This window comes from Peromyscus californicus, unplaced genomic scaffold, assembly GCF_007827085.1.
Source record: "Peromyscus californicus insignis strain IS unplaced genomic scaffold, ASM782708v3 Scaffold_10__1_contigs__length_136768540, whole genome shotgun sequence".
NCBI classification, from domain to species: domain Eukaryota; kingdom Metazoa; phylum Chordata; class Mammalia; order Rodentia; family Cricetidae; genus Peromyscus; species Peromyscus californicus.
In genome coordinates, this window is record NW_026294391.1 from 38,511,507 (window position 1) to 38,527,440 (window position 15,934).

Here is a 15,934-nt window from a genome sequence, read left to right on the forward strand (position 1 = left end):
AGGAAAACTCTATCTACAAATGGCGTCCAACGTGGTGGCAAGAGTTTCCACCTAAAAACTGAGAAAAAAGATTCTAAAACGGAGCTAAAAACAGCTTCCTAATTGTCTCTCTCAAATGAGCAGCAGCTGCTGGTTTGAGCTACTGGCGGGTTCCTATCCTGCATGCTCGACCTGCCATATGGCGGGAATAAGGCCTCTGCAAGTGGCACATTAAGCTGCATGGTTGATTTAGCCGTTGCTAGTACAAAACAAAAAAAAGAGGTTTCTGGGCTACACGCTGCTTGGCTAAAAGCATAGACCCACGATAGCTCCCAAAGCTGGCGGTAAAGTACCATGGCCATGTTGGGAAGCTGAGGTGGGCGGAGCCAGCAGCCACAGCTGCTGCAGTTTAAAGCAATAGATTCACAATAAGACAGATTCAGATGTAATAGTTTACAATGTGTGTAAAAAATACGTAGGCTTGAAAGAGACAAAAAAGGTGATATATACAGTTATATAAACAAATACATAGTTTTAAAATAAAGACTTTAAAGAGACAGTAAAATTAATATAAAAAATAAGCCACGAAAAGATGAATATTACACAGAGAATCTGGATTGTGTTGTCTTTGGGATTTTTAACTGCAGAAAAACATTTGATTGTAAAAGCTGTTGAGTTATGCCAAAATGTATATTTTAAAGGTACCTTGACTTCAAAATTAGGATATAAGGATATGTTGCTTTGGAAAGGATACTCTGCTTTTGTTCCCACAGAAAGCCAGAGGCTATGGATTTGTTCCAGATTAAGATACATCAGGTTTGACCAGCCAAGACCCCCTGAAAGTTCTCTGATGACACCATGGCCCAGATGATTCAACATCCAGAATGGTTTCAAGGCATCTGGCTCAGAAAATACAGCCTCATGGACTATTCCATAATCCTAAAATTTTCTTTGTGTCCCCATAAGATACAGCGCCCCCCCTCCAGCAGGAAGTAGTAAGAGAAGCTATGCCCAAATTCCCAAATTATATGTAATTTTACTTTGTTAAGGTTAAAACCTTCCTTTTTGAAAAAAAAAGGAGGGGGAGTGCTGTGGGATGTTCTGTATGGCAAATGTGTTCCTGATTGGTCAATAAATAAAACACTGTTTGGCCATTGGCTAGGCAGGAAGTATAGGTGGGACAAGGAGGAGAATAAAGCTGGGAAGTGGAAGGCTGAGTCAGAGAGACACTGCCAGCCGCCGTGATGACAAACAGCATGTGAAGATGCCAGTAAGCCACGAGCCACGTGGCAAGGTATAGATTAATGGAAATGGATTAATTTAAGCTGTAAGAACAGTTAGCAAGAAGCCTGCCACGGCCATACAGTTTGTAACCAATATAAGTCTCTGTGTTTACTTGGTCAGGTCTGAGTGGCTGTGGGACTGGCAGGTGAGAGAGATTTGTCCTGACTGTGGGCCAGGCAGGAAAACTCTATCTACAAGAAGATGTTTCCAAAATCTATTTGGAAATACATATGACCCAAAATGCCACGATATTGCCATCATATTAACACACACACACACATGTATAGGGGTGTTGATGTAGCTATAAATTAAGTACAATATAAATAAATAATATAAATAAAATAAAGGTACACAACTTGATAGATAAATCTAGTATCGTGACACTTAAACACTATGAAAGAATGAAAGTAAACAAACTACAATAATCATGACAGATGACACAAAATATTGACAAAAATGTATTAAGGAAGAAATATTATTTCATTTAGTTGTGTAAAACTGATTTTTCTTGATGGGTATAGTCATTGTTGGAGATGTAGGTTTAAATGCCCAAGCCATAAATACACTATAAGTAATATCACAGTTCCTCTTTATGTTCTAGCAGTAAAATATTTTTACAAAGGAAGTTTAAGAGTCAAAGGGTGAGAGCACCACCCGCAGCAACCACTCTTCACCATGTCATGGGGCTGGCGTGGGTAAGACTCAACCAGGAGGTACCCGGGGTCTCTAGACCCTGGCCGAAAGAGCAATAGCTCCTCCCATGCTGCTGGGGATGGGGGTGAGGGGGTGGGGATGGGGACTCAACCAGGAGCCTCCCAGGGTCTCTAGCCATGGCCTAGAACTCAGCAAAAGCAACAGTTCTGCTCCGTGCCATGTGTACTACAGGGACAGAAATCAACCAGGAGCCATCCAGGTCTCTAATCTAGAGTTGTAACACAGCAATAGGAATACCTTCTTCCTAAACCATTCGGTTGGTTGGTGGGGGATTTTATCAGGAACCGCCCTGGGTCTTTATCCTGGAGCCGCAACTCGACAAAAAGCAACATCTCTACTCTATGCCATTGTTCTTCCAGGGCAGGACTCAACCAGGAGCAGCCTGGGGTCTCTGATACAGGGCTACAACACAGCAAAAGCAAGAACTCCTTGTGGGGACAGGACTCAACTAGTTGTGGCCTCGGGGTCTCTAGCTTGGTGCCACAACACAGCAACAGCAACAGCTCCTCACCAAGCCATGCTCTGACTGGGGCAGGACTCAAGCAGGAGCCACCCAGGGTCTATTGCCCTGGACAGCAATTCAACAAAAGCAAGAGCTCTGCTCCAAGCCATGTGGCTGACATGAGCAGGCCTCAAGCAGGACCCACCATGGGTCTCTAGCCAGCAAGAGCAACAGCTCCTGACAGGGGCAGGACTCACCCAGGATCTCTTGGGTCTCCAACCTGGGGCTGCAACACAACAAGAGCAGCATTTCCACACCATGCCATACAGCTGGCCAGGGCAGGACTCAACCAGGAGCAGACCAGTGTTTCTGGCCGAGGACCACGACACAACAGACACAACAGCTCCACACTATGGCATGCGGTTGGCTTAGACTTAACCAGGAAATGTAACACACAACAGCACCAGCTGCTCTTGTGGGCAGGGTTCAACTAGGAGCTATCCTGGTTACAATAAAAGCAACAGCTCTGAGCACTGCCATGAGGCTGGTGAGGGACTGGATTAACCTGGAGCATCCAGTGTCTCTAGCCTAGGGTCACAACACAGCAATAGAAACAGCTCCTTGACATGTCATTAGGCTGGCAGGGCAGGACTCAACCAGGATTCACGTGGGTTCTCTCGCCTGGGGTCAAACCACAACAACAGAAACAGTTCCACGCTATGTCATGCAGCTGGTGGGGCATGAGCCAACCAGGAGGCACCTAAGGTTTCCAGCCACAGACCGTAACACAGCAACAGAAGCAGCCCCGGTGGGGATAGGACTTTACCAGAAGACATCCACGGTCTATAAGCCCAGGCAGTGACACAGCAACACCAACAACAGAGCCACAGCTCCATGCTGTGCCATGGAGACTGAACAGGAGACACCTAGGGTCACTAACCTGGGACTGTGACTTAGCAAAAGCAGCAGCTCCAGGCCTAGAACCAGAGCTATGAGTTGCCCCACCCTAACATCCCCCGAATCTATAAATTGTTGGAGCACGGGAAGGGGACAAACCTGCAGATTCAAAACTGCAGGATCCTTATGACACAGGACAAAAGAATATCGAAGAGGAACCCCAGTGAGAGTCCAGTGGTGTAGCAGAGGCCAGAGGCCTCAAATCAGACCAATGACTCAAGGTAATGATCACTTGCAAGTGAAGATAAAAATACTAAAGTGTAGCTAACACAGGTTGGTATACCAAGTTGGGGTGGAACTAAGTCCCTCCCCTAATGTGGGGATTTAACAAGGCAACTTCACATAATTAAAAGGTTTATTTTGGGGTAACTTACAGCCTGTAAAGGGGTTGGTTACAGGATCCGGAAGAGGTGAGGTGCAGTCCAGCAGGGTTCTCTGGAGAACTCTGACTCCGTCTGCCATCCAGCATTCAGGATCACTAGGAACCAAGAGGACCAGCATGTCTGGATCTCCATAAGGGCTCCTGTCCTGGCTACACCCCAGGGGCAGGTCCTAGGTAGGCATGGCAGTTACCTCACTGGGTGGTGCTTTAAGGTCAAAGATTGAACAGCTACCCACTACACTCCACCCTGCATGGGGGGTGGAATCAGGAGGGAGGTGGGGGGGAATGAGAGAAGGGGAGGGAGAGGGAATCATGGTTGGTATTTAAAATGAAAAAATGAAATAAAAGCAATAAATAAAAAATAATACTAAAGCATGAACTGTATGACATACCAGGCCACAGTATAGCTTCCATGACGAGATTCTACTCCTTTTTTTGTTTTTAGTTTTGGCTTGCTTTGTTTTTCTTTGTTTTGTTCTATTTGCTTTGTTTAGTTTTTAGTTTCTCTTTTGAATTTTATATTGTTTTGTAGGGGAGGTTGCAAGGGCAGTGGGAGAATGTGGAGGGTGGGAGGGCTGGGGATGGGGTAGGTAGGATGTGGAGATAGGTAGAATAGGGACGTTTGATGTAAAGTCTGCAAAGAATCAATAAAAATTTGAAAAAAATAGTTAAAGGGCTTGTTTTCCTAACAATTACATGTTATTTTCCATCATTGCAAGAAAGTCAAGGCAGCAGGAACTTGCAACACATAAATACAGCTAATCACATTGCATCCACATTCAAAAACAGAAAATAATGAATTAATGCATATACACTTGTGCTAAATTCTATTTCTCTATGGAGTTGAGAATCCCTTGCTGGGGAATTGTGCCACCCTGGTAGGCTGATTGTTCCATTTCAATTAACATAATAAAGACAATCTCACACAGATAGGGCCAGAGGACTCCTTCCTTGATTATTGTAGATTGTGCCAAGTTAACAAAATTAACCATCAGAAGGACCTATTACATTTTGTATTTTAATGCATTGATATCATAGAATATGTGACATAAGCCATATATTTAAATAATAATCATCATATTTTTTTTTTTTTGGTTTTTCGAGACAGGGTTTCTCTGTGTAGCTTTGTGCCTTTCCTGGAACTCACTCGGTAGCCCAGGCTGGCCTCGAACTCACAGAGATCCGCCTGGCTCTGCCTCCCGAGTGCTGGGATTAAAGGCGTGCGCCACCACCGCCCGGCATAATCATCATATTTAAAGGAGAAATAAAGTCTATGTTTGGTGTCTCATGCTTGAACAGAATATAAGAAAGTTATTTGTAGACTAAGCCTATATATACATGTGTGTATAATACTATATATATATATATATGTGTGTGTGTGTGTGTGTGTGTGTGTGTGTGTGTGTGTTACATATATATCCACTTTATTGTTTCTACTATAATAGAAAATCATTATAATGTGAATTGGAACTCTATATACATAAAATCTAAAGACAGTATTATATAAGGTCCTGATGCTGAGGCCTGGTATACACAGTGAGTTCCAGGATAGCCAGTATTATATGGAGAGACATTGTCTCAGAAATCAAAGAAAGAAAAAACAGCAAAAAACACAAAACAACAACAACAAAAAACTGATTGGAGAATATTAGTACCTGTGGATGTTTGAATGAAAATAGACCCCACAGACTTATAGGTGGTGGCATTATTGAAGGTGCAATCTTGTTGGAGTAGACGTGAACTTGTTGGAGGGAGTGTGTCACTGGGATTGGGCTTTGAAATTTCAGAAGCACAAGTCAGGACCAGTGGCTCTTTCTCTTCCTGCTTCCTGCAGATCCAGATGTAGAATTCTCAGCTACCTCTCCAGCAGTATGTCTGTCTGTGTGTTGCCATTCTTCCTACCATGATGATAATGGACTAAACCTCTGAACTGTAAGCCAGTCAATTAAATGTTTTCCTGTATAAGAATTTCTATGGACCAGCACTTGGGAGGCAGAGACAGGCATATCTCTGTGAATTTGAGGTCAGCCTGGTCTACAGAGTGAGTTCCAGGGCACCCAGGGCTGTTACTCAGAGAAACCCTGTCTTGAAAAATCAAAAATCAAAATAAAACAAAACAAAACAAAAAAATCGAATTGCCATGCACATGGTATCAATTCACAGCATTAAGCCCTTAAGAGAGTACCAAAAAATCCCTGAAGATTATCAAAAAGAGCTAGTGTCAGAGGTAAAGTTTTATTTTTATATCTTAAAAATGTTTATCAGCAACTACTCTAGTCATGAGGGAGCAGCAAAGATGGGGTAAGTGGCTTATGACTTGCAGCATTCATGAGTGTTTACAATGAGTTTAACCCTTAATCCGAAACCTTTTTTCAATGTTTTGACAGGAAAGCTAGCAATGGTGAAATATAACAAAGGAATGGAGTGTAAAGGCTCCCTGGTATCTGTAGATGGCTACATGAACATGAAGATGTAAATACAGAAAAATATACAAATGGGGCATTGTCTGAACATCTGGTTGAAGTTTTAATACGGGATTTAATAGGATGTAATAATAACCTTTATATCATAGGCATTGAAGAAGAAGAGGAAGAAAGGGGGAATTAGAGAATAACACCTTTTGTTAGGGGTGTGTATGTGTGTGTGTGTGTGTGTGTGCTTGTGTGCACACATGTGTGTATGTACATGTATTTCTACAGAGTTCTCTGTGTAGAAATTTGTTGTCTCAAAAATTCAAATATAGTGTTTAAGTTAAATGATTAAACTGCCATTGACTATAAAGTTTCCATATAAACTAAGTTTTAACTTTTTAATATTTATTTTCTCTTTCCAACAAATACTCCCGGAAAATGGTTTATATCATTGCTAGAAATGGACCTCTTCTGTTGTACAGTTTTGTGTTAACTTAACACAAACTATAGTTATTTTGGAGCGAAGTATCTTAATCAATAAAACCCCCTGAGAAGGTAGTCATGTGGGCAAGTCCAGGGGACATTTCCTTGACTGATGATTGATGTGAGAGGATTCAGCTCACTGTGGGTGGTGCAAACCTTGGCCTGGTGGTCTTGAGTACTATAAGAATTAATGATGTAACTTGAAGAGTTGGCAAGATGTGAAAGTATCTTATAGTTGACAAAGACTCAGAGATAGAAGTGATAAAACATAAAGAAGAAGGTAAAGTAATTTTTAAAATTCTAGTTTACACAATATTCCTACCTCCAAGTAACTTAATCAAAAGGCATATTTTCTGAGACTCACAAAAACCACTCATAAGAATACTTATTACAGCTCCAGGAAGATGGCTCAGTGGGTAAAGGTGATTCTTTCCAAATCTGGTAAGTTGTGTATGATCCCTGAACTCCACATAGAGGAAAGAGGAAACCAACTCCTTCAAGTTGTCCTCAGTTACACACACACACACACACACACACACACACACACACACACACACACACACACAGAGAGAGAGAGAGAGAGAGAGAGAGAGAGAGAGAGAGGGAGAAAGAGAGAGAGAGAGAGAGAGAGAGAGAGAGAGAGAGAGAGAGAGAGAGAGAGAGAAAGAGAATATAATTTTAAAAATACAAATTATATAATTGTTTCTAATACTGTAAAACTGAGGGCAATAAAATATATAACATTAGTAAATTTACCAAAAATTATAATGTATAAAATGACTATAAAGGCTTACATGAAAATATTATGAAGACATGCTGCATGAAAAACAGTAGGACAGTATGAGTATTGTGTCAAAAATTTGCAAGACTAATATTTAATATCCTTCTCTTATTTTGAGACTAAAATATAACATTTCTCCCTTCAATTTCCTTCTTCAAAACCATCCCATACACTCCTTCTTTCTCTGTTTCAAATTCATGATCTCCTTTCTCATTAAGAGCTAAAGATCACCTAACAAATACTCTAATACTAGACAGGAAATTTTCTCTTTTCAGTTGTTGGCCAGGGTTGACCCAAAATCCCTCCTCCCCTAAATATACAACATATTGTGGTTGCCCTTGGTTACCACTTAAAGGTGGAAGGTAAGACCTTATTACTGAAGATATCATAAACTTCAGAAACAGGACTCAGAGACCTCTAAGCTAGAACTGATCTGAATGCCTACTCCCTGAGGAGTAGCTTTTTATGATACCATAAGGTGCCATGCAGGCTTCCAAACGAGTAAGGCAACCAATAGTCCTACCTAGCTATGATGCCTATGAACGACATCAACAACCAGCATAGTATAATAACCCTAAGGGTGCAGTCATGGCACACATGTGTTGGAGGTAACTAACAGCTCTCCAATTGAACATAATACTCACTCAAAAAGAGGGAAAATATGCCTGATATTGAAACTCAGTGAGAGTGAAGTCATGAATATTGGAGTAGAACCTACAGTCACTACTTTACTAAACCTGTACAATCTCTAACAATAATCTCAACATTTGTCCTTATACTCATAGATAAGTGTAGTTGCCCTTAATCAAGTAAGGTTCTTGCAACAGATGTAGGTCACTACAGGAAATCACAATCAAAATCAAAGTAGTTGAGCCCAGTTCCAAAAGATATTTCTGCAAAAGACTCTGCACCTGAGGGATCATTTCAGAACAGGAGGGATAAAGATTATAAGAACTGTTGGAGTTTTAATTAAACTTATCTGAGTGTATAATGAAGTTGTGACATGGGCATGAGATCATCTGATGTTGATAATTCTCAAGAAGAGAATTTGGAATGCCAACAAATTCTAGAAATAACAAAGAAATGCCTGCCACCTTCCTCAATTTCTAGAGAATAGTAAGGCAAATGATATTTCCATACGTCAGATTTTTTTTTTTGGAGACAAATGACATTGCTGTGCTTTATGTAACTTTGAACATGCTGAGCATGCTTCTCTACTGAACTGTAAACTTGTAACTGCTATTAAATGGTATTAAATGGATGTGATGATAAAAATAAGCCTTGTCAAGCCGGGCGGTGGTTCACGCCTTTAATCCCAGCACTCGGGAAGCAGAGGCAGGCGGATCTCTATGAGTTCGAGGCCAGCCTGGACTACAGAGTGAGTTCCAGGAAAGGCGCAAATCTACACAGAGAAACCGTCTCGAAAAACCACCAAAAAAAAAAAAAAGCCTGGTCATACAAATTGCATTCAAGTACTTGGCTGCCCCAAGACCCTGGCTTCTCAGTTCTTCCAGTATTAATCAGGAGGGGCAGCTTGGCCAATATCTCACAAGAGCCAGAGGAATAGAGAGTTTGCTGTGAGATTGTTTCTCCTAGTAATGTCAGAAACTTTACCCATAAAGTCTCACCAACATGACTGCTTAAAAATGGGCTGAACAAGGATGATACCAATAGACATGCAAGACTTGTATATGAAATCATATATAAGGATATGGAATTTGAGGGTATCAAGGAGTTCTAATATATCTAATCATAATTTTAGACACCGAAAAAATAAATAACATGCTATTAAGTCAATTCATTTTTGTTAAGTTGTTTTGTACCTTTGTTCACTAGTAAGTTTGGGTTTTGACTAGCATCTTATAGTGTCCTTGCAGATTTTGATATGAGATTATTTTAGTTTTGTAAAAAACTTTAGAAATTGTAATTATTTCTTGGTCATTTTATATAGTGTTGTGGTAATTTCATTTGCTACTTGTGTATTTGGAGATGATTTACTGGTAAGACACATTGGACCTCTAAAGTATATTTTAAATTACAAACTCATTGTGTTATTAGTTAAAGTTACTGATTTTCCATTAACACATATTTAGTTCCACTTATAAAGACTTATATTATTTGAAATAAAAACGTTTAACATATATTGCTACAATCTTTACAAGTGTACCTATAGTAATATCCTTTTCTAAGCTTTGGTGTTCATTATTTTATATCCTCTTCTGAACTTTTGGCTTAGGTATTTATCAATGTTGGAATTTTTTTAACAGCCAAATTTTACTGTTTTTGATTTTATCATTTCTGTTTATTAGATGACATGTATAATTACCTCATTGCTGTTTGATTTTTTTGTGTTCAACTTGTTGTACTTTTAGTATATTAAGCTAAATATCGCAATCTTTGATTTTGACATCTTCTGTAGTATCTATACTACACTTTATTTTCCATAAATTAAATATCTATTGTGATTGCATCTTTGACTATATCAATGACTATGAATATATTATATATTAAAGGATTTTCTCTTTTTAAATTTATATTTTATTTTCAATTTTATGTCTCTGCGGGCATATATGTATGAGTAAAATGCTTATGGAGACCAGAAGAGGGCACTGGATTCCCAGCAGCAGGAGTTACAGGTAGTTGTGAGCTACCATATGTGAGTGCTGGGAACTAAACTCAAGCCTTCTGCAAGAGCAGAATGCACCCTTAACCATCCAGAAGTCTCTCCAGGCCCAAGTCTTTTATTGTACAAGTTCTGATTGTCCTAGTTTTCATCAACAACCTAGAATCACTTGAAAAAGGAGTCTCATTTAAGTAATAGTGCTTTTTAAAAAATTCCTTTCTCATCCTGATCACAGTTTTCCCTCCCTTCACTTCTCCCATTTCTCTTTCTCATCTCCCCTTTCCCCCAGATCCACTCCTCCTCCATTTCCCCTCAGAAAAGAGCAGGCCTCCAAGGGATATCAACCAAACATGGTGTAACAAGTTACAATAAGACTAGGCATAGCCACTCACATCAAGGCTGGCCTAGGCAATCCAGTAGGAGGAAAAGTGTCCCAAGAGCAGAAGAGTCAGAGACACTCCGCACTCATACTGTTAGACACCCCACAAGAACACCAAGTCACACAACTATAACATATATGCAGAGGACCTAGAACAGATACATGCAGGCTCCATGATTGCTGATTCAGCCTCTGTGAGCCCCTATGAACCCTGGTTAGTTGATTCTGGGGGCTGTGTTCTCCTGTTGTCTTCAACCACTCTGCCTCCTACTGTTGACTTTTCAGCGGACCTATGCAGATTTTGTCTGCTGGACCTGGGATCTACGGACCTGAAAGAATGGGGCAGACTACATTCTAATGCTTTAGACATCTTTACTTCAGCTTCAGTGTACTTTTATACATGAATGAAACAAAGAAAGCAATGATGGAAGGAATGTTGCTTGAGTAGAGAAAAACATGATCAGAAAAACATGTAAATAAATGTCAGTAAGCATATACTAAATATTTACGGAGCAGCCCTTTCCCAGCACTATCTCAGGACAGAACAATTTAAACACAATTGCCTGGCATGTAGTATAGATTATATTGGGGTAAGCATTAAAGCAAGGCAGAAGGCCACATTCAGATTCAGGGTACACTGATGAGATTGGTTTCTGTATATAGTTATGTTCTGACATCTGAAAAAAATAAACATATCTCTGTAGTGGGTACCTGTTTCACCTATGACCTTGAGATACCAGCCCCTGGGACACGGCCTTGGGGCTAGCTTACAACCTGATGGGCTTGTATACTTTGGTCTCTTCTCTCTCTCGTGGGCTTGGACATATAGATCTTATAAATTAAAAGAAAATGTTTGTCACAGGAACCATGAAATCACATCTAGGAACAATCCAGGGAACAAAATGTACCTGAGGTAAAAGACCATCTGCCTTTTTTCCTGGATTCTCTCGCAAGTTCCTCAAGGCATAGTTCACCATGCATCATTCTTTTGACCATGTTCAGACACCTATGAACCTTCCTATTTCTCTTTCACAGGGTTCCCTAAGTTCTGTTTAATATTTGACTGTAAGTCTCTGCATCTACTCCCATCAGTTGCTGGATGAAGCCCCTTTGATGATAGTTGGGCTAGGCACCAATTTAAGAGTATAGCAGATCATCATTAGGAATCATTTCATTGATCTATCTATCTATCTATCTATCTATCTATCTATCTATCTATCTATTGATTGATCAATTTTTTTGTATCCTCAGTCTCCTGCCATCCAGGCAGTGTTGGTCATCAGATGGGATCTCATGGCTTGGGCATCAAGTTAGAACTATCATTGGTTGGCCACTTCTATAAGCTCTGAGCCAATATTATCCAGCACATTTTGCAGCCAGGACAAATTGTAGGTAAAAGGTTTTATGATTGGGTTGATGTCCCACTTCTACCACTGAAAGCCTTGCCTCATTACAGAAGATGGCTGGTTCAGGTTCTGTATCATCCCATTACTAGAATAACACTTGTAGATTTCAAGGAATTTCCTCTGCACTAGGTTTCCACATCACCCACGAAATGACTCTCAATTCTAGTCGTCCTTCTCCATACTCTGCCTCCATCCCTCTCTGCCTCTACCTGATCCCTCTTGTTCCCATCTCCACTCACCCCCAGTCCACTCTCAGAATCTATTTACACTTCCTAGGGAAATCACATGCTTCCCTGCTGGAGCTCTCCTTGTTTAATTTCTCTGGGTCTGTGTAACATGATTATCCTTTACTTAACAGCTACTATCCACTTATAAGAGTGTAATACTATGTTTGTCTTGTTAGAGTAAGAGTCTTCGCCAGGTTTGTTTGTGGGCATGTCTGTGAGGAATTGTCTCAATTGTCTTAACCGATACAGGACAGCCTAGCTTACTAAGTGAACAGCACCACTTCTTAGGTAGGTGGTCCTGGGCTATATAAGAAAGTTAGATAAACATAAGCCACAGAGAAAGCCAACATGTGTGCAGTGATGTTCTTTGGTTCCTGTCTTCATGTTTCTCTCTTGAGTTCCTGTCCTGACGTCCTTCACAGATGGAATATTGCCTGGACAGGTAAGCCAAATAAACCTTTTCTTCTTCATGTTACTTTTGGTAAGAGTGTTTTTATCAAGCATCAGAAAGGAGACAAAATCACTGATTTTTAATTCAGTTCTCTCTGAAAACAAACAGAAATATGCTGCATTTTGGTTTAGGGTACATAATATGGTCCATATTGGTAGCTATACAACTACTCTTCTCAAGTATATATTGCAATTATTGGTTACGGTGTGTTCTGTATGTCAGTTAGGTAGAGTTCATTAATGCTTTTTTATTCAATACTAATCTAAATTTCAGTAGATTTTGTTTAGTTATTCAAAGCTATCTGATTCTCGAGAGATCAAAAGAAAGCATCAGTTCCACATTAATGTAATTGCTTACTCTTAGGACATTGACTTCACGAGTTCTGACTTCTTTTATTGCCTTTGAGAGCCTTTAGACAGCTGTTCTTTTATTTTATCCTGCATTTATAGCTCCTCTCAGTGGGAGGGCTGTTGTGATATAAGTTATTCTGCCAAAAATGAAAATGGAACTTGCCAACAACCACATTTTCACTGACGGCATTACTATTCTAAACAGAGTGAGAACATTTCCTTAAAATATCACAAAAGACATCTACTTCTGGAAATAAAATTTTTTCCATGTGGTTTGAATTTATTATGTAGTTATTTAACTAATGTGCTTCTATAAACAGAATACCTCAGAGAATATAAAAGCCATAAAATTATTTAGACATGATAAAGAACAGTGCTTACCTCAAATAATCAAGACATGTAAAAATTTACAAACTACTGGTTGAACAAAAGATTAATATGTATTGTAGATATGTGTGATAATTGATTATAAATGCCAGCATGTGAGTATGTTCATAGGATATGACTTCAGATATAAATATTCTTATATATTCAGTTGTTTAGCAGCCTGTGTTAAACTGGTTTATACAAAGAAATCTAAGATAGGCAGACTAGGTGGGAGGCTTGCTAGCATATGTGTACACAAATGATGTGACCCAACATTCATTTTTAAGCTGCTGTGTCAAGAGGAGGAGTTTAGGATCATAGTGAGGCAGGATATAAGATGGAATAGGGGAGAAGAACCACCAATTGATGATTAAGACACTTTATATCAGAATGCCTAAGCACCTCTATGTCCAGCACACTTGATCTTTCATCTAATCATTTATAAGTCCATACACATTATGAAATTTCTCCAGATTTAATGTATTAAGAATATTCTAATTTCTTCAGCATAGAAATCTCTAACCTTAGCATTGACGGTTTTGAAATTTTCAAAATTCTGAATTCTTCTACTCTTTTGAATCTGAGCTGTCATCTTTGTGTTCTCACCAAAAAAGGCTCCTATGAACTACAGTGCACGTTCCTATCTGTCCATAAAATGTAGAACCTTCCCATATGTTCTTGCTATATCCTGAATTTATTGAGATAAAAATTAATTTCAGTAAGTTTTCCTTACCACCGCACATTTCCTGTATATTTATCTTCCTACCTTCAAAGTTTCAAAATGTTTTCCTAATACTACTGACCCAAAGTGCCTTGTGTCTGAGGAAGTCTACATGAGTTATAATGTTTACAGAATTCATTATGAAAGTGATATCGATACTATGTTATTCATAGTTTCTTTTTTTTTTTTTTTTTTGATTTTTCAAGACAGGGTTTCTCTGTGTAGCTTTGGAGCCTGTCCTGGAACTTTGCTCTGTGGACCAGGGTGGCCTCAAACTCACAGAGATCCACCTGCCTCTGCCTCCTAAGTGTTGGGATTAAAGGCATACACCACTACTGCCCAGCTATTTCATGATTTCTATAACAGTAAGACTCTTCCATATTGTAAGCATAAATATATTAATAGCTTACTGTACTTACACTATATGAGTAAAAACATGAGAAATTTTGAATAATTATTATAGTAATGTCTTACATTTCCAGCCCAGTTTAATTGATATTTAAGGAAAATGTTAAAAGAAGTTTCTAACAGTCATAACAAAAGTAATATCCACAATTTTAGTGAGAAATCTGTTAAAATTTTCTATATATGGGAGACTCTCTGGGAGCAATGTAAAGTAAGACATTCAAAAGTGGCTAAATCTTGCACAAATGACAATTATGGTCTCATGCAGATATTGTAGATCTATTATATTGAAAGTCAGACAGAAATAACTTCAAGTTCTCTATATAAGCCATCTTAGTATCCTAAGTGAATATTGCTTGCAGTATTTTTCCCAATGAGATGCATTTTATGTACATTTTGAAATCATTATAGAGAAAACACAGAAACGTAAATTAAAAGTAGAGTCACCACTGGTCAGTTTTCCACATGTATAATGCTAGTTAACCAGGTAACCCATGTAAGAGTCTTTGGCAAGCAGCTATAGAGCTATGTAATTTGAAGCTTTGAGAGGGGAAGTACGGATGTGGGGAACATTGCTGCTCCTAATTTGTCTCTGGTACCACCTAGCAGATGATTTTTCTAGGATCTGTTGCCATAGTACTCACTATGCTCTTGTTTATGTTAAACATCAGTTGTTTAACAGCTGTGGTTATACAACTTCATATGTGACTATGAACCACTTTCTGGTGCATTTTAGAATGCCAATCATTAGAGCCAGTTTGTCTTCTAGACCTGGATTCTGAGGGAAACCTGGAGGTGTAGGATAAATGAGTCAGCAAAGGAGAATCAGAGTAAGGAATGAAGCACTTTATAATAAAAAACGTACAATCCCACAACAGCAATACACTCTTATTTCCCTCATATTCTTGGCCTGGTATACTTCTGGAATTGTTTCCTAGCTTAGCTTTATCAGTAAACATTAGCACCAGCATAAATATTATCCTACTTAGTGTTTTTTAAGAGTTATAAGCATTTTGAAAATATTTGTACATCGTCTTATTTAAATAGGCAGAATGTTTAGGAACATATCGTGACAGGCAAAGGCACAAAAGTTCAGGAATGTTGAAAGTGACAATCCAGGTCTCAGAATTGGTTCATTGTAAAGTGGAAACTCTGTCTTTGATTTTATACAACCCTTTAGCCCCCCTATCCTTCATCATACTACTCAGCAGAAATTTCTCACAGCTTTCATCTTCTCTCCTATTGTGATTCCAATGTTACTTTAGATCTTTCAGTCATAGAAACAAGCATACTCCATACCATAGTTCACTAGCAGAAAATGTAGATAGAGTGGGGCTCAATTTGAACTAGAATACTATCTTAGTTAGACTTTCTATTGCTGTGAAGATACACCATGACCATGGCAATTTTTATAAAGGAAAACATTTAATTGGGGGTAGCTTACAGTTCAGGGTTTAATCCATTATTATGGCTGGTGGCATGCAGAAAATCAAGGCTCTTGAGAAGGAATTGGAAGTTCTACATCTTAATCCTCAGGCAACAGGAAGTGAACTATGTTCCATTGGGCCATAAC

General features: G+C 39.2%; 1 protein-coding gene across 1 annotated transcript; it reads left to right on the forward strand.

Annotated features, from left to right (window-relative positions):
* The first annotated feature begins 6,099 nt into the window (after positions 1–6,099).
* LOC128114773 (small nuclear ribonucleoprotein F-like) lies at positions 6,100–6,234 on the forward strand. The gene has a single exon (XM_052745000.1). It carries the CDS (start codon positions 6,100–6,102, stop codon positions 6,232–6,234), a length of 135 nt encoding a protein of 44 aa, XP_052600960.1.
* Positions 6,235–15,934: the final 9,700 nt, after the last annotated feature.

Coding starts and splice junctions, on each gene's coding strand:
- LOC128114773 (XM_052745000.1), top strand. CDS start 6,100: ATGAGTTTAACCCTTAATCCGAAACCTTTTTTCAATGTTTTGACAGGA.